Source organism: Podarcis liolepis, assembly GCF_965112155.1.
Source record: "Podarcis liolepis genome assembly, chromosome: 3".
Lineage (NCBI taxonomy): Eukaryota > Metazoa > Chordata > Lepidosauria > Squamata > Lacertidae > Podarcis > Podarcis liolepis.
The window spans coordinates 1,919,461-1,944,851 of NC_139557.1; the positions used below are offsets into that span (position 1 = coordinate 1,919,461).

At 40.1% G+C, this 25,391-nt stretch overlaps 2 protein-coding genes across 15 annotated transcripts in view; one reads left to right on the top strand and one right to left on the bottom strand.

Annotated features, from left to right (window-relative positions):
- Positions 1-18,612, bottom strand: part of RUNX2 (RUNX family transcription factor 2) — a gene marked incomplete at its 5' end in the record, with an annotated part of 229,073 nt that extends 210,461 nt beyond the window's left edge. For 2 of the 9 annotated variants that reach the window (XM_083495182.1, XM_083495177.1), the window contains 2 exons: positions 17,751-17,873; positions 18,089-18,611. In XM_083495182.1, coding sequence (XP_083351308.1) covers positions 17,751-17,808 — 58 coding nt within the window. Of the gene's footprint in view, positions 1-17,750; positions 17,874-18,088 lie in introns of all 9 variants that reach the window. The other 7 variants (XM_083495179.1, XM_083495175.1, XM_083495176.1 and 4 more) reach the window with 5 other exon arrangements.
- Positions 1-25,391, top strand: part of SUPT3H (SPT3 homolog, SAGA and STAGA complex component) — a 301,316-nt gene that overhangs the window by 39,924 nt on the left and 236,001 nt on the right. The window lies entirely within an intron of this gene.

The window sequence follows — 25,391 nt, forward strand, 5'->3', positions numbered from 1 at the left end:
AGATTCCCATAATAATGACATAAAATTGGAAAAGCTCACGGGGAGGCAAATTAAAATGCTAAAGGGTTTCTAATACATGAAATATGGAGAAAGATGAAACATTCTGGAACATTCTGGAAGTGTTTATCTTGGAAGGGTACTACTGAGTAGAAGTATATTGTAGTGCTGCTGTTGATTAACATAACTTTCATGCTGCCATCCATGATAAGTACAATAATCTATATTTAATAGCTTGCACCCTTTCAGCAGTATTCAGAAATAGCTTATTGTTCAACATAAACTCAACTGTTGGCACTGAAAGACGCAATGAATTTGGGCTTCATCTCCAGGTTGTCAATTCTGTAGTATTGCTGCCAAATTTGTTTTTAATTTGCAGGGGGAGGGGGGAGCCATGAAGGTTAGAAATTTTTTCTTGACTAAATGACTCCTCAATCATGGGATAGGCCATGAAGAAGGCAAAGAGCGGTTTATAGGACAGTTGAAGGTGCAGCAGAGCAGGTTTATCAGAAAATGTTGGCAACAGATTTAAACTGTAAAGAAAGCTGAGCATTATAACAAGTTGACCAGGAATCCTGTGGCATCAGTGAAGATTATAAGAGGAGACAAGGCATTTGTTGAGAGTTTTCTTCATTATCCTTCTGCTGGTTGACCAAGGTATCCATTGATGGGCCCTCAGTTGTATAGTACCTAATGCTCCTAATATGTTTAATTCTGACCTGGCCTTCTTTCTTGAATGCCAGTCCTCTCAGTTCCATGTGATTGCTGCAGCAATGCTTTGAGATGGATTCTAGCTTGTTAATTGCTGCATGCCTTTAATGGAGACAAGAGACAGATTGCACTACTGTGATTGCACCGTGATTTTTTCTGGCCTTGGTCTCTTGCCACTCATCTATAGGCACCTGCATAATCACCTGAATGATTGGGTAACATGTTATGTTTGTTTATGAATTTTCCAATACATTCCAGATAGGGTTTTTGAAATACATTAGCTCTATGTATTTCATGCGGGTGGCGCTGTGGGTTAAACCACAGAGCCTAGGACTTGCCGATCAGAAGGATGGCGGTTCGAATCCCCACAACGGGGTGAGCTCCCGTTGCTCGGTCCCTGCTCCTGCCAACCTAGCAGTTTGAAAGCACGTCAGAGTGCAAGTCGATAAATAGGTACCACTCCGGCAGGAAGGTAAATGGCGTTTCCGTGCACTGCTCTGGTTTGCCAGAAGCAGCTTAGTCATGCTGGCCACATGACCCGGAAGCTGTACGCCGGCTCCCTCAGCCAGTAAAGTGAGATGAGCACCCCAACCCGAGAGTCGGCCACGACGGGATCTAATGGTCAGGGGTCCCTCTACCTTTACCTTTAGCTCTATAAAGTTTCAGTTAACATGCTCATTTATGTTCCATTGGAAAGCATACAGCATTGAACCCAGATTAAGTTAGTTGTAATTAAAGGTAAAGGGACCCCTGACCATTAGGTCCAGTCATGACCGGCTCTGGGGTTGAGGTACTCATCTCGCTTTATTGGCCGAGGGAGCCTGCGTACAGCTTCCAGGTCATGTGGCCAGCATGACTAAGCCACTTCTGGGGAACCAGAGCAGCGCATGGAAACACCGTTTACCTTCCCACCACAGCGGTACCTGTTTATCTACTTGCACTTTGATGTGCTTTTGAACTGCTAGGTTGGCAGGAGCAGGGACCGAGGAACGGGAGCTCACGCCGTCGCGGGGATTTGAACCGCCGACCTTCTGATCGGCAAGTCCTAGCCTCTGTGGTTTAACCCACAGCGCCACCCGCGTCCCTTAGTTGTAATTAGTTCCCACTAAAAACAATGGGAACTAACTCATGACTTTTCATTGGGATCTCAGTTTAACTAAGTAGCTCACCTTAATACAGGCAACAACCCATTTATGTAGGGGTTATGTTCCGAGGCACTGCACGTTTATGTGAAATTGTGTATATTGTGAACACCATTGAAAAAGCTTGCAAACATCCTCTAAAGCTATGGAAACCATTGAAAATCATTTAAAAAACAAAAATTCCACCACATTACTCCCTCCAAACCTCCTTGCTCAAATTCCAACTCTCCACAGGCCTCAAAGGTCAGTGCAAAGGCCCATGAGATTGCTAGGCACCATTTTTGCCATTTTCACACACTCTTTTAGGGCCTTTCCCCCTCTTTTCATGCCACTTTCACAGCAGTGTGTGTGCTTCAAACGTGCATAAATGGGGATCTGCCTGTACAGAACATGGAGCAGGGCCTCTGGGGATGTTAAAGCAAGGGCAAGTTGACACAAAAGGATGTGCTCCTTCAGATATTTGGGGCCCAAGCTATTTGGAGATCTGAAGGTAAGCGCCAGAACCTTAGAGTAGCCTCAGTAGTGAATAGAGATTTAGTGTACAGTCATACCTCGGGTTACAGCCGCTTTAGTTTGCGTTATTTCAGGTTGCTGATCGCCGAAACCTGGAAGTACCGGAACGGGTTACTTTCAGGTTTCGGAGGTCACTCATGCGCAGAAGCGCTAAATTGCGCTTTGCGGATGTGCAGAAGCGCAACCCGCACGTGCGCAGATGTGGGTTGCGAACACTGCCGGTTGCGAACGTGCATCCTGCACAGATCACGTTTGCAACCCGAGCGTCCACTTTAGTTACTTCAGAACTGTGGTAATGGGGCTCCATCTCGGTAAACCACCCAAAATTCTAGCAGATGAATTTTGCTATAGTTTGAGCTTCTGAACTATTCTCAGTGGCTGGCTCACATAAAATGCATTGCAGTAGTTAAACCTAAAGGTTGCCAACGCATAGCTCACACTAGCTAGGCTATTTCTGTCCAGGAAAGGTCACAGCTCCCCAGCCAACCCAAAAAGGTTCTGCAGGGCCACTGAAGCCGCTTGGGTCACTCTTGGTAAGGAGCCCCTCCAAGCTCCTAGAGGCAGGGTTTGTTAGTTGGTTTTTGTTTTTTAGAACTAATTTTATGAAAATACTTTTTTTGATACAATGAAACATTTGTAAGTATTCTCTTGTCTCAAAATTCAAAAGTTATAGAAGTAGAAATGGAATATAAATTTAATTTCTGTAGTTTTAGGGAGGACCAAATGAGCTTATGGCAGGGAGGCTCTGGGAGGGATCAGCTGATGAGTGGGGGTTAAATCCTGCTGCCTTAACTGTGAAATCCTGTTGCCTCCTAGGAACAGGGTCACACAGCAACTTTAAGATTAAACCTGGCATCACAGTTGATGGGTGGGTTCCCATGGTTTGGGGGAAATGGCTTTATGGGGCAAGATTCACTCAAGATTCACAGACTGAAGATTAGAAGGGTGATTTTTACATTGTTAGAGAAATAATATAAAATGTCTGTATTCAACAACATCAACACCTGGAGCTGAGGGGGTTGTAAGAATTGGGCAGCTGGAAACAAACAGATATCCCAGAAACACTTCAAATGCACAAATGTGGTACACTTGTACCTCTCCATTAAGGCCAGAGCTAGAAGCCTGGGATCCAAAGGCCAGAGCTCAGGCCTCCAAGAATCTGCCACGTGTTGGAGGAGCATTGCATGAAGCAGAAATGGCTGGTTGGTGCCGGGGCATCTCTGCATCCCAGCTATGGTTTATATGCTGAATTAGGAGAAGTTTGGGGTTTGTCTTCTTGCTAATCGTCAAAACCCTGCACTTTTCAATCCCCTAGTCTCATGACCGGGAATATCTTAAATTGTAGAAATATTTAAAAAAATGAAATTTTGAGCTATAACTCAAGTGTTTTTGTAAGAGTAGTGGCCTTTCGTATTGCTATTGTAAGCTGCCCTTTTCTGTTTTCCTTTCTCGTAATTCTTGTAATATGACTCTTTGATACAGTGCTGTCAAGAGTATTCTCGGAGTGGGGATGAGGACTTTACATAAAACTCTCAATCGCACCTGGCATTTTCCTATTTTCCAATGCAGCTGTGATGTTTTATAAAAATGGAAACAGACAGGTATCAAGAACACTTGGTATCTTTTTACAGTACAATATGGCTAATCTCTGCAATAGTTTTATTTCTTTGGCATTCATAATGTATTGGTTATTTCCTTACTGTCTTACGAGGAGAGGAGGCCGGCATGGGGCCTGATGGCCTGCTCATCGTCTCCTAACAATGGGTTGAGAGCATGTTTGCACTGGCTCATAGAAAACTACCCTGCTGGCCAGAAATCTATGCTACTACAGCCTTTCTTCCTGATATGCTAGTTTTCTATGCAGAGAAAAAAATGGAGAACTTATTTACTGTATTTACTCCCCCCCACACACACACACTAAAAAAAGGAAATATGCACGCCTTGAGGATCCATTAAAGAGAAATGATAATCATGCCTGGGGTGGTCCCATTCCACTGGAGAGCTTTGCAGTTTGACAATTACTCTAAGGTAACAGTAAATCCGTACCACTGATCATTTACATAGAGCTTTTAGGATGCAAAGTGGTATTCAATGACCCTGTTCCTGTGGCAATGCTTTGTTTTTAATACTGAATTTCAAAATGTTCTAACCCAGCGGTTCCCAAACTGTTCTCCGCGGATCATCTCCAAGTGCTCCACTAAGAGACTGGAAAAGAAAAAGGAATAGGTGCCTTTGGCATAAGGGCAGCAATGAATTTCTCTCCTGAAAAGTGCTCTGTGACTCAAGAAGTTTGGGAACTGCTGTTCTAACCTGACCTGGGACCTGCTGGTGAAGAGTGGGGAATAAATGTAATAGCAACAACAGCAACACACACACAGTTCATTCCCATAATATCCCAGTGAATCAAACAACATGACAGTGGCAAGACCACAAATTAATGATTCAAGAAATTTTTTCAAACTGCCCACGTCTGTCCTGGATTACAAACCTGGGTCCACATGCAATACATGGGCTTGATTTACACAGTGCCATTGCAACACAACTGATGTCAAACACACAGAGATCCCTGGGAAGCCAAAGCACTAACTGCAACTTCACAACTGCATTGTTAAGCGAGCAGGTTTGGAATATCCTTGGTCAGCACTGCACCATCCTTGCTAGCACAGGCACATCATCAACTTTCACACCGTTGGCAGATATTTCCATTGCTGAGGGCAGTCCCACCTCCCACCACCACAGCCAGCACAAGAATTAAGCCTTCTTCCTGTACCATATCTGCCTAGTAACTTTCAATATGTAGATTTTACTGTATCTTGGTAAAACAGATTTGCTGTACATTGACTACTTGGAGCAAGAACACGAATAACTGTTGATTTAAAATCCAGCTTTTCTAACCTTCTCATACACAGGGTGGCTGAATCAGCAAAACAAAAAAAAAATGGTACAAAGTTGATAATTAAGCAGTGTTGGGGTAAACGTCATTGTAAAGACCCACAGCCAAGATTGAGGCAGATTCCCTTTGACAAGATAGGCAGTTGCTGGGGGAGATGGGCTCTCCACACTCCTATCCAAGATAGTCATAGTCTGCTAAGAGACCAATTGTTGTTGTTGTTGTTTAGTCGTTCAGTCGTGTCTGACTCTTCGTGACCCCATGGACCAGAGCAGGCCAGGTACTTCTGTCTTCCACTGCCTACCGGAGTTTGGTCAGACTCATGTTTGTAGCTTCGAGAACAAGGAATGGAGAATTCAAGCTAGGAGACCCATGCCCTCAACACAAATCCCACTCCCAGGCTAGGCTTCTGTGTGCTTGCAAGGGTTTTGGCCTTTGTGAAGCTCGTGTTTCTTGGGGTATCATTTATTAGGATTGAGGACAGCGCTCCCTCTTATCTAACTGACTGCTCCTGCCCCACTTGTACATGCAGATAAATGTTGATCTTAACTACTAAGGTGTGTTGCATCCACTCCAGAATATATTTCAGAGAAAGATTTGCTAGTATATGCAACTCAATTTTAGAATTGCCTAGAGCAGGGGTAGTCAACCTTTTTATACCTACCGCCCACTAATGCATCTTTCTTGATGGTAAAATTTCCTTACCGCCCCCCAGTGCTTGATGGAAGGAGGATTCAGATTGTGCCGCAGAACCCCCTGCCACCCACCCAAAATCCTGAAACGCCCACTAGTGGGCGGTAGGGACCAGGTTGGCAACCCCTGGCCTAGAGGGAAAGTCCCATTAATTTCAGTGGACTTGTTTCCAAAGATTAGACTTCTTTCTCTAGGGTATATTTTCAGGGAATTTTTTTGCTGCCCTGCTTCAATAAGTGGGAACACGAGAACTCCCACTTCTTGTGCAAGGCAACATGGAGCCTCATTCTAGATGTGCCAACTAAAAGTGTATCAGTGCCCTGTCTGCCATCTGTTGTGCACGGGAGTGGAAGTGCTATACAGAGCACAGCTGGAGAACCTGTGGCCCTCCAGATATTTGCCCTATCAGCCACAGCCAGCCTCACCAGTGGTCTGGATGGATGGTGGCAGTTGGGCTCTAACACCTGGAGGGCTGCATTTCCCCCATCCCTGGCATAACCCTTCCTCTCCTACTGTGATATTGACCCCCAATGTGCTGTTTGCATTGGAAAAGGTTCCCACTGGAGGAAATGGGAGCTCCTGCAGCAAAGCAAATTGCAGATGTATCAGCCTGATCAGGTAAATACGGGCTCCTTTAAGGGACAAAAGCATAAAGGCTCCTTTGCCCCAGGTCACTCTCCCTACACCTGTAGTTGACGTTTTAAAAATGATTCATACAGTTGCTGAATGTCACTGTGCCTAGTTTGGCTCTCAGTCATGTTTTTATTGTCTCTTCTTATCGTCACCATTTAGGAAATTTAGATACATGCTCACTGACAAACTGATTAACTGAATACTTGGCCTGTTACCACCCTTGCCTTCTTTAGCCTGTCTTTCAAATGTCATAAAATTTGAGGCGTTCAGAAATGGACCACATTTCTGAGACAATTCCAGGGGTGCAGGGGCCTCACGGGGAGAGGAGAGAGAGAGGAAAAAGCCCTCTTTCCGCTGAGGGGGCATCTAGGATGCCATGCATGACCACTCTTCCGAAGGATAGCATCTCCCCTTGCTTTGCTTGCCAGGTTCTTAAGGACTTGGCCAAAATGCATTGACTTGGGGTCACAAGTTGTGAATGCATTTTGATTTCTACCTATGCGCTTAATCTACCAATCACTACCCCGACTAGCTTTTAGTTAAGTGGTGTAGAAATAGCATTTGGTGGATTACTTTCCTGTGTCTGTCCATTGAAGCTAAATGTAGGCTTAAAAATTGTGAAAACTTGTTTTATCAACCTATTGGAAAAGTGAACATAATCTTGAAGTGTGTGGGGGGGCTGCCTTATTCTGTTAAGATCTTTTTTCTTTTTTAATTTAGACTTCTCAAAGGTGTATCATATTATAAATACATTAGAAATGTTTTACTCAGAGGATATGTAGCATTCCTGTAAAGGTTAAATCAATAAAAATGATTTCGCCACATTCCTGAGCATGGCTAGAACAGGTAGCCTGTTGTTTAAGGTACCCTTGAGTTTTTGGATCGCATCATTATGGTGCAGCAGAAAGGGTTTGCTCAAGGCGTGTTACTGTGTGCAGAAACCCTGTATTTCTTCTGGAAGGTCTCATCGGACTGAAAATATCAGATCACACAGGCAACTAACAACATTATCTTCAAACCTTGCATAGATGTATGTAAATTGTACTGTGCTTGCTTTAAGTTGAATAGGAATGTTAGCATCCAAGAGGATGAAGATGCTTCAGTAGTTGATAAGAACCAGGTATGTGAAGGAGAGAAAGGGGATGGGGGCAGGAGGAGAAACGAAAAAAGAATATTTTGAAACATTTTAGAGATGGTGAGAACCCTGGAAACAGATTTTGTTGCATTTTATCACAGCCAGAAAGCTATTTATCGATTCAATTATTTTTCATTTTTTGCCTGAGTAAATATAACTGCCATTCATCAGCAGTTTGTCTAGTATGTCTTGTGAGCTCTGTAAATGGTGTTTACATTTTTACTGACTTGTTTTTCTGTAATATGCAGGGAGTATTAAGGCAGTATTGACACATTTCCTTTGTGTTGTATTGAGTGGCTGCAGCGTTTGTCTGCTGTCATAGAGTTACGTACATATATTCAGATCATACCACTATATATTGTGTTATAGCCAGATCATAATTCATTGATTACTGCCTCGATTGTACTAGTGTTTTACAAGTGACCTTTCCATCTTTCCCCCTTCCATCTCTTTTAAAATCCATCTACATTTTAGGCTCACATATTTTAAAAGTAAGTGTGCTAAAGTTGAAGGAGGTGGAGAAAAATTAATTGGAGTTGCTCTTTAGATGCATATGGAAAAGAAAAGTAAAAGAGAAAATAGTACTTTGCAAGCTTTGAATAAGCCACTAAAATATCTGTTTCTACAAAGAAAGTCAAGGGATAACTTTATTCAGAATTGGAATGTTTCATCCATGTAAGCATAGAGAACTATCAGTGTCTGTGTGAGCACTGCAAATTTGCCTTAAAATAAACAGGGAATTAATGCTATCACAGACCAACACTATGCATGTTTACTCAGAAGTAAGACCCACTGAATTAATGGGGAAGGATCTGTAGGATTGCAGGCTCGGTCTAACGTTTACCAAAAATATATTTAATACTTCTTTGTTTGTACCATTAGAAATGAATGAATGAAAAATGTTTTATATACAGTACACAAACTTAAGTTACTCTTCTCATTATGCAGAACATCATTAGAAAATCCGTTTCATGTATTATTTTTATAACAGACACAGCGGCACTTTTTACAGGAAATTATTATTGCAATGATTCATATGTTCAGGTTTTGCGAACAATTTATGTAACTTTCTAAAATAAGCACTTCTTTGACTGGATTAATCAGTCACTTTAATTTACAATTCCTTATGGATTTTTGGAGTCTGAAAACTGAGCTTTTTTTGGTTTAGTGTTCCCTTCTTTGCTAAATAACTGTATGAAGCATGTTTTAAATAATAAAATGTCAATAAACATCCCTGCTTGTCTTGGGTTTTTTATGTTTCTAATTTTGCAGTTTAGGGTTAGATAGGAAAAGTTTACAGGTCACTGTGACATGATCTAGATGATGACAACAAATTCTGTATGCCATCCTGACCTCTGAATTCACTGAATAGGAGTGAATTTGAAAGAAGTGAAATGAACTGAGAGCCCGTCATTGAAAACTCCTCCGGGAGGAAGAGGAGGGAAGCTAGGCTCCCCCAGTGAGGAGGCCTGGCCATTTGGAAGAAGGCCGTCACTGTTGTAATGGCTGCAGCTCTTGAGGCAAAAGGTCCTTTGAATGGAATCCTAATATTGCTTGCAGCAAAGCTGGGAAGCTAGAGGATCCTTTTGTAAATATAATTTAGTGAAATTTTACTTCAGGGAAGCAAATAGCACTGATTAGTTGGGGAAATAAATACAGGGCCAACACTTGCTACCTGTGTGTCTCACAAGGCTGCTTTTTATAGTCCACATTGTGCATTGTTGACCTTCTGTTTCTCCAGTGCTTCACAGCGCTGCCCTAGGAAGAAGCAGTCTTGTAGTGCTTCTCCGATTATTCTGTGTATCATGAAAAGGAAAGGAGTTTCTCAGAAGAAAGGACACTTGGAGAACTTTTCGCTGCAACATGTATTCTAAATGAATAAATTATTGTTTGGTGCAGCATATTTATAGATCATTTCATTGTTGTGCACTTGAAGGTAGCAGAATGCTTTTCTTACCATTTCCCAGTTAGATACTGAAAAGCCTGTCCTCTTCAAAATGATTGTTTCTAAACACCAGTCCAACTGCAAGTATTTCATGGTGCAATCCAGCACCTGGGTACTCAGCGGTAGGTCCAATTGAATTTAATGGGGCTTATTCCCAGGTAAGTAAGTGCAGAATTGCTGCCTAATATTCAACTTTGGTTATGTTTGCATCTCTGGTTTCTATACCAACCGAAATAATTGCAACCGTGATAACACCATTAAAGGTTTAGTGCAGTCTTACAGTTCTTCACACAAGAACATTCCCTTTATAGGTGAAGAAACAGAAGTGTAATAACCTATTGTATTTTGACTAAAAATAAATGAGTTATGTAGCATTTTGTGTAAACTCTTTAGTTACCATTGAGTTTAATTATCATTACTTTAGAAGATTCCTATAACGTATTCTCAAGAAAATAAATCCTAACCAGGTAGCACAGCATTGCAATTATTAACAATTTCCTGGAAAAACAAAATGAAGTGCACTTTTTTGTTTAATCTATAGAACTTTTTTAAAAAACAACAACAAAACTTGGGGATAGTAACTTCCTAAGTCACACACAGAGTGAATGCAAGTTCTTGGTATGCCCAAAAGAGCTTTTTGGGTTGCATCCTAAGATTAAGGATCCTTCAGTGATTTGCTTATTTTTCACTGAAACTATCAGGGTAGTTTGCTATAACCTCCATGTGAACTCCTAGAACAGGATTGTGATGATGTGGGTCCTTTAGGCCAGAAGGCCCCTGATGCAGCAACCTTGGGCCTGGGCTTTGTTGGTGCCAGACTTGCTGACACTCAGGAACTCAACCTACGCTGCCTCAAATTCCACGAAAAAAGGTAGTACAGAAATAGTGAAATGAAATAAACTTACTTAGCAACATTGCTGTGTGTTTGTAGGTGCAAAAATAAATGTTGAATATGGATCCCATAATAAAGATTATTGTTCTAGTAAAATATGCCAAATTTACTTATTGAGAGCCTTTTTCCTTTCCCAGTGCCTGGATGGACCTAGGGTTGGTTCCATAACATTGCATATGTATATGTTTCATATAAGTATCCCCTCAGCTTACGTGTGTAATGCATGGCTGTTCATTTTATTTGGCACACAAAGGCTTCAAAATAACTGGTGTTAGTATTACTGATAGTCTAACCTGCCCTTTTTCTGTAGTGTGTTCCTAAGTGCACTCGTAGTAATTGTGTGCATGGCTTTCATGAAGTGATTTAAATACAGAATGTCTGATCATAAGGAGATAGATAAATAATATTACTTTATGGTTTGAATAAATATGGGAGAAATGACTGTTGTCTTGCAGGCAATAGCCTTTTTGCAAGATGCTTTCCAATTAATTTTAGGAGGAAAAATAATTAAATATATTGTGTGTGCAAAAAGCCACTTGCTCAGGGATCCTCAATACATTTTATTTGGAAACCAGTATTATTGGTTATATGAAATTGCTTTCAGGTCCCTGTTCCTAATCAGTTGGGCTGACTTCCAAGGAATGCATTTGAGCTTGGCGTGTTTAGCAATGCGCCTAAACCTATGAGTTGGGGGGTGGTGGTAAATCCCATTGATTTCAAATGGGAAAGCGCTTGGAAGTGTGCATTTATGATTATGGCCCATGATGTATCCCATGTCTATATCAAAAATACACAGCAACAAATTCATTATGTTTGAATGTCTGCCAAAACATATTTGCCACAGGTTTTTTTTGTTTTTTACTTTAACACATTGAAAGTTAAAAGCTATTTTTAATTCTAAAAGTTTCTGACTTTAATTATTGTATCACATCTAAAAAACAGACAGCAGAGGAAATAATAGTTTTAAGCTTCACTTAAAATAATTAAGATTAATTTTTTCAATTATGATAAAACATTTTTTGACAAACTTGAAAATACATAAAACTTAATTTAAAAGTGCAGTGTGGATAAACTTAAGTTGAGAGAGGATTGAGATTCTTCATCTGACACAATGGACAAGTAATTCTTAGCTTTAGAAAAAGTGAGCTGAGATAAAATCGAAAATATCTTTGGTACTTTTCTCATACACTGATCAAATTGGAAAACTAGATTTTGTAGCATAACTATTTTAAACATATCATTTAACCTAAATAAATCCTGCCATTTCCCCATGAATTGGAAATTACTCTCTCATAGTAAGTTAATCGTCAGAAGTCCGTACAAAGTTGCTCTTTCCCATCCCCCTTCTCCATATCTCCAGGGCAAGTTTGTAACAAAATAGGAAGCTAATAGCTGCAGGTTGAAGCCCAGAGCAGCCGGTTGGAGGGTGACATGGCATTCTCTTTTGGGGGTGTCTGGTGTGCGTGTAGGAAACATGCAGGAATAATGGATACTTCTTGTAGGGATGGTGTTAAAGCAGCTTTATGCTGCAGTAACTATTATGTAAAAACCTATTTTTACTGATGCTGATCTTTAAAATGTTACTCTCTAAAATGCATGTGTGAGAGCTCTCTGCTAGAATCCAGCGCAGCGTTAAGTGAGCGTCAGCTCAGTAGCTTCTGTGGCTTAACAACAGAACTCTCTCACACTAGGTTGTTCTTTTCTTATGCTGTTAGGGTATTATTTTAATTTTCTGTTGATGTTTGATGTTATAAACTACCTTGGAGTGTTCCTTATGATGGGGTAAAAATCCGTTAAATAAATTAAATTGTGACCACTATTACTAACGGCTTGTTCATGAAAGGAAATGTCATTAGTCTAAAAACAAAACACCTGAGAGACAGTAAATAATGAGCTTCAGGTGGAGGGAATAAGGATGGAGACGCAACTTGGGAGCTGCAGTCAATGAACAAGTCATCCATTGAACTCCCACGGATTGTGGAGAATGGCAGCCCTGCTCAGTGGTATAATTCAGATGGAACTGGTACAGCTTTGTAACCAGAGACTGAGAGTGAGAGAGGCTCAAAAATTATGTGGCTCTCTCTTATCTGTGGACAAAAGCCTGTGGTTACAGAAAAGCCCGACATTTTTGGAGGAAAAAACTTACTGGAGAAAATGTGTTTCCTGATTTGTCCTTATAACCAGGACCCCAGTCACCACACACATGAAAGTAAGTCAGAGCTTGTCTAATTAAACACCCAAGTCAGTCTGCATAGGATTGCACCCCGATACATACTTTTCAAAAAGTCTAATTGGGAGTATTAAAACAAAAATCCCGAGAAGAATATGCATGTTTGAAGAAGAATACTTGGCATTGGTGTTTTTTTTACATTAAAAATAACTGCCCTGGGAAAGTTGGATCTCCAGAAGCTTAAACCGTGACAGGTTTACCTTTCCAATTTTGCTGTTACCTTGAACGTCCTCAGTAACTTGTGGCCCTGCAGCTGTTGTTAGATTACAACATGCTGAAGGGGCTGCTGGGAGTTGGAGTCTTATCAACCTCTGGAGGACCACAGATCCCCCCCCCCCGCTATAGGGCATAGCAAACGGGCTGGTTATTGTAATGCTTTATTAATTATGCATATTCAACGAGTTCTCTTAATTATGCAATATCACCTGCAATAGCCAAAGTAGGATTTTCCTGGATACCAATAGCAAGAATATTATTTCTGTGATTCCATATCGTGATTATTAGCAAAGCTTGGAAAGGGAGAGGTTACAGTACAGTATGTCTAGTGCCTATAAAAGCTTGTCCTCAACAGTTCCTTCAGGATGCTTTTCATTGCCTTAAAAAAAAAATCCCCATGCCGGCAAAGCATTAGGAATTATTTATGCAGTTAAGGTAATTTGACACATGTAGCCTGAAAATTTTAAAATGAAATTGAGCCTTTTATGCTGCAAACTGAAACACACTTACTAGTGGGTCACTTCCAGGGAACACAGTGGGACTTGGGTTAACATTCATAGGGTTGTGCTGTTAAAAATGTGAATAAAATACTCCATCCCACTGAAGAAACAAAACTGGAATATTGTGCTAAATGCATGCTGTAACAACATTATTAGACCACCCCCTATGAAATTACAGTGCATATCAGGATTTTCAGTGGTACTGTAGGGGTGGCAGAGTCTTTTAAATATTTCTGGTCGGCTAGCTAACACAGCCTACCAGCTTTGACGTTTGTCCATTTTATAAAGGAATTTGAGGTGTTACCCCTCCTTTGACTTCAGTTTTCAAGTATGCACTGGTGCATCATTAATCATAGGAAATGCAAAAATAAATAATATAGTTCCCTTGGATTTTTCATGTGAATACTTACCTTTTCCCTTTCCCCCCTTTTTTGTATATACAGTTGAGGTATTTTGATAACCCCTAACCTTTACTTCAACAAGGAGGTACAGTATAAAAATATTACCACAGTCTTCATATGAGCAGCTCTCTCTAAGAAAACCTCCAGATGAATATTTATTGGGAGGGGGGAGCAAATGTTTCTATACAGACTGACTTAGCTGAGCCTCATTTCTATATTTTAGACCACCAGTGTATAAAATTAAAAGCACATGGATTTTGAATCACTAGAAAAGGTTTGTAATTGATTAGCGCTGTATGAAAGTACTGGGGTAGAGTAAGTTTTGATTTGTGAATGGTTCTATTCAATAAAGATTAATCCTGTATGCCTGATAAAATCTTAGTCTCTCCTGTGAATTAGCTTTTTTCACTTGTTTATTTAACTGTCAAATATTTTGGTGGTTTTTTTTTTATAAACTAACTGGAACATTTCTCTTCTTTACGAATTTTACATCAGATTGCACTATAAGGAAACTACCAATGCTCATGGAATCATTAAATCAATTCATTTTGTTGCTTATACCGTATTTCAAATCTCTGTACATGAAGAAAAAAAAGATGGCCTGTATGGATGCAGAAGCAGATGAGGCTTCATTGTTAAATGTCTCCCCCACCTTCCCCCACCCAGATCTCTTGGGTATACTATATGCCATAGGCAGACTTCATTTCATAGTAACGAGGTAGGGGATTTAAAAATACTAGAATGGCTATATTTCCCTTAAATTGCCTGAAGTTTGCATCTGAAAGTACTGTTTTATTTCAAGTATAGCAGCACATTCAGGTGCCTACTATCTTTTGGGAAAGCATGAATAGTACCCTATTTTTTGCACCATAACACTCACTTTTTTCCTCCTAGAAAGTAAGGGGAAATGTCTGTGCGTGTTATGGAGGAAATGCCTACGGGTGGCATGCCTACGGATTTTCCTCCTCTAAAAACTACGCGCGTGTTATGGTCGGGTGCGTGTTATAGAGCGAAAAATACGGTAATCAGTGGTAACTCATTGTTTTTCGTTTTTCAGGGAATATGTAACTTTCAAAGGAATCATTATATAACACCTGAAAAGTAAATAAACTGGTGATTTATTTTTATTTATGTATAAGCAGCATGTTGTGCATGCTGACAGATGAGCTGTAAATTGTGAGCATACTCTGGCAGGACATTTCTGCAGCACAAGCCCCATTGAAAGGAATGGGAGCTGCTTAAGAGCACTAGTGTGCTCCATTCATTTGAATGAATCCCAGGGTATAGGCCGCCACAGATGTAGGATATATTTACTACTGCTGCTACATGTACAATAAAGTAACAAGCTCTTAATTTAAGATAATATAACCCGAGGCCAAAACACTGCCTTTACATAAGATGATGATTATGTGGAATATTTCTAGCATAGGATGCAGTTACTGGCATATTCAGACATGACACCTGACAACATGTTTTAATGGTTGCATGGAACTGCCATCAGTTGCAAACGGAGGAAATCGGATGCTTCCTTTCTATCCTCCATATCGTCTTGGGTTAATTCTATAAATGATAGCTGATAATTAGGCTGATGAGGAAATGGTGGCCGATTGGAGCAGCCCAGAAGGAAATATTGTGGAACTGAATGCAGCAAGAATAATGCAGGGCCACCAGATGATGACACAGATTCCCGGAGGTGGGAATCATAATAATTCTGGAATGCATATCTGCTGCCTATATTTCTCCTTTAAAAGGCAGCAAGTTAAACAGAAACAAATAGTGTTCCTCTGTCTAAGCGCTGTGCCTGTCAAATCACCTGGAGGAGTTAATATCTTTCCCCCTAAATAGAATGGCTATTGCTTGTTCCTGTGTGTTCTTAGTCAGCCTTATTTGAATGCGCTGCATGTGGAAGGATGTTTTGCTCGTGTCCCCAGACCTTCCAGGTAGTTTAAAGATCCACCCAAAGTAGGGGAATTAAGTAGCCAGCCCTACATGTTATGAAAACTTTAGCCAACTATATTTCTTGTAATCTCATTTGGGATGTTAAAAGCAGAAGAAAGTTCACATATATGTGTTTCCTGTTGTAAACACTGGGATAATGTGGTCTGTCTACACTTGCGCTGTGCTTCATTAAGGCAGAGGTTTGGGTGAGAAGAAAAAACCTTGCCGCTTTTAAAAGCCTCAGGTTTTTCTGTTGCTATATTTTAGCATGCTGGCTATCTAATTACAGTGTAACTCAGTGTGACGAACTTCCAGAAAGCAGGGTTCTGAAGCATAGGACTATGTAATGCATCAGATGTGTTTGTATATCAGAAATGAAGTCGGTCCCTCTCTTGCATGAGCAGAAGAAGCCTTGCTTCGTGTCTAATTGTGCTCACAGATGGCAGTGGATTCAGCAAGAGCCGCTTGGAATAATGTGTGAAGTAGGAGGGGGAAAGGGAACTCCAGCCACCAGCCAGCAGATACAATGCAGCTCAACGTGCCTTTCCAGTAGGAATCAGGGTGGTGCTTTTTTCTTCTTTGAAGGAGCAAGGAAATTCAGTTGCTTACAACCCAACATAGTTTTGAACTAAAATGGACAACGTTAAGAAACTACTGTAAGTGATTTGCATTTCCCACCTCATATATGTTATTGCTGTTGTTTAGATACTTTTGAACAGGTAGTTTTGTAGCATTTCAAAGGAGGCAAAACATCTCTGATCACTGGTCAAAGGATGACGAATGGCCTTTGAGATTGGGCAGTGTTTTACTGCATCTTTGAAAGCTAAATCTCAGCTGCACTATAAACTCAGTAGTTTCCCAGCTTCCTTGCTATATTATGTATTTTTTAAAATAAATAAAAGTGGCCATTTTTATTTCATGTGGTATTTATGTATGTACTGACATAATTTCAAAAACAGATCTTAGACAGGAAAGTTCAAAGGGCTGTTAGAGGTGCTGTTTTACAGCTTGAGAACTTTCTTCATGTTTTGACATTCACATAGGTGGACTATATCTGCCGATTAAACTTATTATCCCAAGATGATATTTTAAGATGTCTACTTTAACAGGCATGCTTTGCAGAGCTTCTTTAAACGTATTACTACTGTGGTAGAATCGGCCTCATCTGCTGCCCCTTTCTTCTCTTCTGCTACTTCCTAGTTTTGATGCCAAGGGGTTTATTAGCTTGTATGCATGCTTATTTAGAACAGCACAATTGAGTCCTTGTAACCTGATGCATTTGTAAAATTGTTTTCTTATGTAGGGGGGGAAAACACAACTCTACAGAAACAAATACTAAATATATTCGGTTCTATATACACAAGTTGGAAAAGACTATGACCTTGGAAGTAAGTTTCAATTGAAAACAGTAAGATTTACATACACTTAGAGCAAAAAATTGAGATGCCAGCTGGTATGTGCGTGAATGAAAAATTATATGGCTATTTTTCCTTGCCTTAATAATTTTCGTATGATATTGAGTACTGTGGAAATCAACCCCAATAGCCTGCTGTAATGACTTTTGTGACATTAGAACTCTCAGAGAGCTGGGGCCTTTCTTCTAGGTCCCAGGGTTAGCATATATTTGCTCTAAATTCTGAATTCTGATTTTACTGCTTGGTCCATATACACAAAGCGTAGTGAATCACAGAAAGGTGAGCACACCTGCTATCTGAGCAATAGTGGGTACAGTAAAGTATATTAACTCCCGACTGTGCTTCCCATTTTAAAAAAAATAAAAATTAAGTATGTTGCCATCATGTTTATTTTCACTTCATTCAGATAGTGGTTTTAAAGAACAAGGTAAAATGTAAACAGCAAACTATTTGTGGCAATCAGTAATATTTTGTAATATGTGAAAAAACAAGCACTTACCCCAGAAGAAGTTTTGCTGACAAGGTGTCACTGAGCTGAAGAGACTGTTTGATGCCATTGTTTTCCCCTCCCCTCACACAGCCTGTGTTATCTTCTGGTGCAAATACTGCTTGAAGCCTTATACTGAAATCACAAACCATAGCCAAACTCTGTTTCAGTTTTATAGCATGCCTGGAGTACATAGGTTCTATACTTTTCTCCTCTTATCAAAAAATTCTGAAACGCTGGTAAGATGTGAAAAGCAAAGCAAGGAATGAAAAAAAGAGAAGAGAAAGAAAATAAGCAAATATTTGACAGATCTACTATTACTGAATAGACTGTGGTTTGAGAGCACTTACTGACTCTGTTGGTCTCGGTGGCTGCTGGTGACCTGTTGAGATTAACCATTTAAAAACCAAAGGCTTCTTGCTGCGTCCTTCTGGAGAAAGTTTGCACCGCACTTGTGGTTCTGTGGTTGTTTGTGAGGCGAATGAAGCATTCACACAATCCAAAAAAGCAAAAGCTTTTAAAACTCCTTTTTTTTGCAAGCACTGTTACTGGAGAGACAGAATCATGTGGTTTGTGACATCATAGTAGTCAAGTAAAGTGGGACTGCCCAACACTGTGGCTTTTCCTTTCCTCCCCCCTTTTAAAGTTTGACAAAAGCCCCGTGGTAAGGCCCTTCCTGGCATCCAGAAGGATATAGCTTTTTAATTTTTGTGACTCATGAGGATTTGGAGAGCATACAAAATGCTGAAAGAGCATAAACTTCTGTGCCGTTTAAAGCATATGGACAGCAGAACTTCATTTATACTCTCCCAAGTTTTCCTGCCTCTCTCTCTCTCTCTCTCTCTCTCTCTCTCTCTCTCTCTCTCTCTCTCTTTCTCTCTCTCTCTCTCCCCCCCCTCTCTCTTTCTCTGTCTCCCCCCACCCCCCTCCTTATTGTGTCTGTGGAGAAGTATACCAGAATTGGCACAAATGTCTGTGTGAAATTCTGAACAACAGTGATGATTTACAATAATTTACATCTTTGGATTGTATCACGATCTTTGGGTCTGCTTCATATTTGCTGGTTCGCTGGATTCCCTTCTGTTTTTCTTTTTCTTCTTGTCTTCCTCTGCTTGTGAATCTGTAACTCATTGTAAGAAACTTTACCTTTCCTCAACTTCTACCAGCAGACTGCTTACTGGGGGCTGTGTTTTTGGGGCTATAATTGGCTGTCACTGAAGTGTTAGTCTGGGGATTCCTTTGCAAACCTTAAATCATGTCTGTCTAGGTTACGTGCTCCCAAGGCTGGTTGGCAGCTTTATGTAATGAACATTAAGTGCAATTATATGTCAGCCTTTTCTGTTTCGTAGAGATCCTGTCATCTGCATATTGTGACTTACACATTTTAAAGCAGAGACAGGGAGGATGCAATATACGAGATATTTGATACAACTTGTGATAGTAGTTAAGGGGAACTGTACTTAATGCATTTGAGAGAAAAGGAACAGTGCTTGCTTTTCCAAAAGGAATTTCTCTTAACAGATTTCGGCAGTCAATGGGAATGCTTGCTTTGAAAGTGAGCGCAGATCTGGTACATATGCTCAGGGTGGGCACTTAGGCATGCACCTTTCATATGGTCTCTTCAGATGTGTCAAAATACAGTCGCCTACCAGAAACTTCAGCTATGCTAGTGCACATAGTTAAAATGAATGTGGTGTTCTGAGTGTAATTTGGGCTTAAATTTTTTTTAAAAAAAACATGCAGGATGCTGTGCGCACTACAGAATAACATGCAGAGACACTAGCATGGTAGTGTTTTGATTTGATCATTTGTGTTAAGAACAAAATTGGAAACATCTTTGAGAAACTGTATGTTCCCTGGCCTTGTTCATTTGTTTTTATAGCTTATTTTGTTAAAATGGTCACAGGCTATTGATAGTTTATTTCCATAGATTTAGCAGCATTATTGGAGGATTGAGCTAATTGTGGCAAAATACTGAGTGGTGTCCACTTTCTAAGTGTTTTCTAACATTTGGCTGTGACATTTCTCAGATGCATAATATTTGGCATCCTTTCTGTTCCACTTGCTCTCTAAACAGGATAGGAACTGGAAATGCCAGACAGGAAAGTGATGCTGGGGGTGAATTGGGCTTGTAAAATTACATGGGGTGGGGGTGATAATGGATCAGGGAGAGCGAAGGGGGGCGGGGGGGGGGCAAAAACAGGACACCTTGGAGGGAGGAAATGGACATTAGATTGTAAACATCTTATATTGACCATAATTTATTACGTATATTTATGCACATCATTACTTTTCCTCTCTGTTTTTAGAATGAGGTACATTGAATTGTTCTTGGATTGCCTGTGTGCTTATGGCAATCTCTTACCTCCCCTCTTAAGACCACCATCTAATGCCTGAATTAGCCTGCATAAAGAAAGTCAAATCATTTGAATAGTGACACAATCAAATGAAGTGATAGAAAAAATAATATAAATGATGTAAAAGATATGTCCTTGTTACTGCTCGAGCCTATGCATGGTTACTTGGAAGTAAGCCGCACTAAATGTGCCCAGGATTTCATTCTGTACCCTGCTATCCTAAACATGTCTGTTCAGAAGCTGGGCCCATTGAATTCAATGGTGTTTATTCCTAGGTAAGTGTGTATAGGATTGCAGACATAGTAAGCAGATTTTATTTGTGAGCATAAATTGTGAGTGTTGCTTTGATTGAAATTTTTGATAAAGTTGTAGCTAAGCTATATCCTGACTTATTAATGAAATCCACAGTTCTCACAACAACCTGACTATATAATTTTTTAAGAACTTGCATTATATAATTGCGCATCAATATGAGTGCCGCTGTTTATGTCACTTCAGTGTATTTCTTCATATTTCCTTCTGTATACTTTGCCTAATGTTATGGCTTTGAAAATTCGTGCTCCCCCCCCCCCCCTCGCTGATGATATTGCCCTATTGAGTTGACTTTCTCCATAGTCTTTGCTGAGGGAGGCAAGATGGGTGTAAATAAACATAACAAAAAATCACCTTTGTGCTACTGTGTAATTGAAATATGTATTTCAGTGTACTTTTTGCAGTTGTATTTTTCATTCATTTGTTGTATGAATGGATTGCTTATTTGCCCTCATCAAATCAATAACTATGCTGAATAAAATTTTATAAGAGCAATGGCAAATTATCTGTTGCACTTAGATATAAGCACTACTTTATGATTTGTCTCATCAAAAATGGCTTGTGCTTCTTGGAAAGGAAGAATGAGAGACATCAATATGTAGGGAAAAAAATCTTCATAATTCAGCTCATTTTTATTTTTAAGAGAGCTTTTCAGTGATAAATATATAATTTTATTTCCAAAGTAGAAATACTTGTGAACCATCATCAGTGATGGTTTCATTGTTTCATTCAGAAATCATCATGAATGATTTCTCTAAGAACTCAGAGAAATTCCAGAAATTTCAGGTGCAACTTAGTAGCAGCAACTGCAAACATGGGCTTTTTGGTATCTCTATTTTTTCTTAAAAATTAAATATTCATTTTTATTAATTGAATTGGCCTGTTGGTGTGTTTGACCATAAACGGAGGCATGTGGTCGACGGGTGGAATGGAAATAGCGCTCATTCCAGCAGGTAGAGGAGTCGGGGGGATCATCTGCCACCTGGAGCTAAAAGCAAAGGCAGAAAAGTGACTTGTTCAACTGGATTTGCTCTTTTGCTATGAAATCATGAACAAGTTGACTGTTTGCCACTTATATAGCCACTTGAACCACAAAATGTTCAAAATTTGGAAAACCTGTAATCTTCACTTTTTGCATGGTGTTTAAACATTCTCGTGTGTTCACTTTAAACAGTATGTGTGTTGTAAATGCTATGTTTAAAAAGTTTATTTGTCCCAAATAAGTTTGTTTTTATAACAAGTTTAGACAGTTTTTTGGGCTACTTATCCTTGTTTTAATATCATATAGACGATGATTCCAATTTTGCCACAATAAATAACAGAGACACAAACTAGCAGACATGACTGTTTAAGTTCAGACTCCATCAGAGTTGACTGTTTAAAGGCATCAAATGACTTTATCACTTTTCTTTGTACTCTAGCATTCTCAGCAAATGAAACTCTTTATCTTATAATTGTCTCTTCTTAATTTATTTAGCATACTGCTTCAAGTTGTAATGTATAATTATAGTATTTCAGCATTTTGCATCAACATGTTTCTGCCGGGACTTGAACTGACAATTGTGGAATAGATTAGATATTGCCAGCGGTGTGTTTGTCACAGGGAAATAATACTTCACCCCAAATACAAGACAACTAACTGGAGTACTTCTGTTACGATTAGTTGCCTAAATCAGCGGTGGCTGATAAGAGCTCCCTCTGCCTTTGAAGGTGTTCTGGGCATTCAAGGAATCTTAGGGCATTTTCTCTCCTGAGAGGGCTCTTTCATTCCTCTTAATTCTTTATTTCCCTTTCTGCTTACATATTGAATAGCCTAGCACCACTAAAAGGTTAATTTCAGAAGCTGAATGAAATGTAAATTTTTAGAATTTCTCTCTAGTGTAAGTAAGTATATTGACAGGAGCTTGGGCTTTGTTTTGTTTTTTTGCTGTGCATTCTTTTCTTGTTATTTTTATCACATTTGTATCCTTCCAGGGAACTTAGGGTGGCATAAACTGAATTTTTCAATGCTTTTATCATTGAAACAGCACTGTGGGATGTTATGGTGAGAGTTATGGCCCAATAGCACCCATTAAGCTTCATGGCTGCCAAAGGGATTTGAACCTGTCTGTCTCTGGTCAGTATACGATTTTTTTGAACACCATTGCAGTGACATCCTCACTGCATCACATTAACAATTTGGCATTAAAGATTAGTTAAAATGGGTATCCCTAAAAGAGATCAAGGTCTCATTCAAGCAGCAGTCCTTTTGGAAATTATTGGGGGGAAATGCCGGAAAATGCCGCCTCCTCTCCTAGTCCGACCCCTGGTCTGTTGAGCTCAGCATTGCCTACTCTGACAGGCAGCAGCCTTCGAGGGATCCAGGCAGGAGTTTCTCCCTGCTCTGCCTGGAGATGGTGGGGGTTGAACCCGGGACCTTCTGCGGCTGCTGAGCCTGGGCTCTTCCACGGCTCCTCCTCTCCCAGGCCATAGTCCATCCATTGGCAAGCGCAGAATGGATGGGAGCCCTGTCTGTTCTTTCCCCTCCAACCTGACTGCTCTTTGAGGGAAATTGGAGATAGTATGGGGTAATTTTTGTCCCCTTGTTGGAGGAAGGCTTGAGATCTTTTCTCCCCCTTTTGACATGCTCTAAAGTATAGCTGAGTCTGGGAGGAGGAAGGCCTCCATAAAGCTTCAAATCTGCAAATTTTCTATCCTTGTGTTCAGTCGGTGCGCAGAGAGGAAATGGAATCATGCTTTTTGTTCCTACATCAGAAGGACAGGATGTGAGAATGGGCTCTTAGCTCATCCAGCTGCACATACCTAGAGGCCATTAAGACGTTCTGCTCACCTTGGTCATTCAGATGCAGCACTGGGTTGAGGCTGCACCAGAGGCTGTGAGAAGGAAAACTCTCTCTGCCTCCTGTTATATTGGGGATGTGACTGGGAGACAGCTTGTGTAATCTGCTAGATCCTCTGGAGAGAGGGACTTCTGAGGAAGCCTCCAAGTTCCTGTGTCCTACTAGGCTGTGGTCAGCAACTCTGACATCTGCTTCCTCAAGACTCTTGGCTCCCCAGCTGAAACTCAGGAGTTGAGGCTGGGGAAAATGTCCAGCTTCTCCTGTGTTTTCCTTGGCTGCAGCATAAGTGGGGCATTCACCCTCACATCATTTCCCAAAGGAAAGGAGCCATCCTTATGAACTTTCCAGCTACTGGAAGAGAGAGAAACCGTTTGGCTTCTGAAAAGCGCAAGTGAGACACGTGAGGATTGTAACCTTAATTTGCAAGGAGCACTTCTTTTCTGTTAACCTGACATTTCAGGGACAGAGTTTATTATTAGATGGCAAACATTTTAACCCTTACCGCCAGACCTGCTGCATGTGGTTCAGCTTGCTGTGTGGTTTGTGCTGAGCCATTTTCTCATCTCACAGGTTCACTGTGAAAATCACGCTGCATGCTAAATGTGCACTAGAAACAGTGGCAGAAATTCCACATTTTCTTGTCATTGTTCTTGCAAATTAATGCATTTTTCTGTGCGATTATTTTTCAGGATTTGTAGATTGTGTTAACATAGATTTTTTATTCAAATACAGCCCTACTGGAAGCAGTTAGTTGGTTCAGGCCACTATCTTTTTTGCTTTATCCTCCACTCTTATTTTTCTTTCAGACAGAAAATAAAGTCAACTTTGCACAAAATATGGGAAACTTTTCTCTCATAACAGTTGAGGATGTGGCTAGGTTAAGGCAGGAAACTGCTACCCACAATGCAATGTTACTTACACTACCACTTAATAAAATTTATTTCAAACATGCTACTGACAAAACCAAAGAAAAATAATATCCAAACTATGCTAGTTACTACTCTAAATATATCTTGGGAAAGTGAAAGTAATCTCTGGAGCCTTTTAGCTCAGTGGATAGACTACTGCCAATAATTAAAGTACAGGAGTTTTCTCAGAAACTGGCAGACTGAACTATTTTTAGATAGCCGTGTCCCTAGAAAATTGGGCAACCCTCTTAACGTTCTCTGTGAGCATTGTACTAATTGCTGGGTACACAATTAGTATGTGATTGTGGCTTATGGGAGGTATGTGATGGCTTATGGATATTTACATATAATTTGAATTTGCTTTTTGAATCTATGTTTGCATTGTTTTTTGATTTGGTACTTGGAATTTATTTTCTTTTGCCATAGTCAGTTCCCCAACATCTTCAGTCCTGAACAGGTTAATGTTTGAACATTTTGGCCAGTTTGTGTTCTGACATGGGATTTTTTGTGTTTTGTGTTTATGTTCAGAAGGAAGATTAAAACATCCACTTTTATTTTTTCACCCCCTGCCCCAATAATCCTCTCTAACCCTGCCATCATCTGATTCTACTAGCAGATATTTTTTAATAAGATAGTTGATGCAAGAAGTGTCTTCATGTCTGTTAGTGATGCCTCCAAAAGTAGTGTTCCAGTGTAATCTCTGCGAATAAATGTGAAGTTACAAAGATGATAATTATAGAACTGGCATGGTTTTTCTGCATAAGTTTGTGTGCACGTTAAGGGTGATTCTCTTAAGGAAGAATTTTGAAGTGTTTCTTCTATAGTTAAGAGGTCTTATCAAGAACAGCTGCTGCTGTTCTGTGGATCACACCCATGGACTCATGGTGGTCTGCTGCACAACGTTCTTCAGCTTTGACAGGTGAGACAGAGACTCTCCAGTGCCACTGCTTTTGGATGACTCTAGCTGTGGTTGGAGAAAGTGCATCATGCCAAAATATATGGGTAAGACCACACACAGTCTTTAAAATAGTCATTGTAAGCTTATTTTTAGGCAATATGGTTCTTGACAGTTCTTTAAGTTGCATGCCAGTTTCACTGCTGCTTATAGATTTTTTTCATTTATTTTAGTAATTGCAATTGCAGATTTCAATCTGCATTTGTAAATCTACCTCACAGCATTTGCACAGGGGAAAAATACAAGCTAATTCCTTTAAAGCCTTGATAGAGATTCAGGTT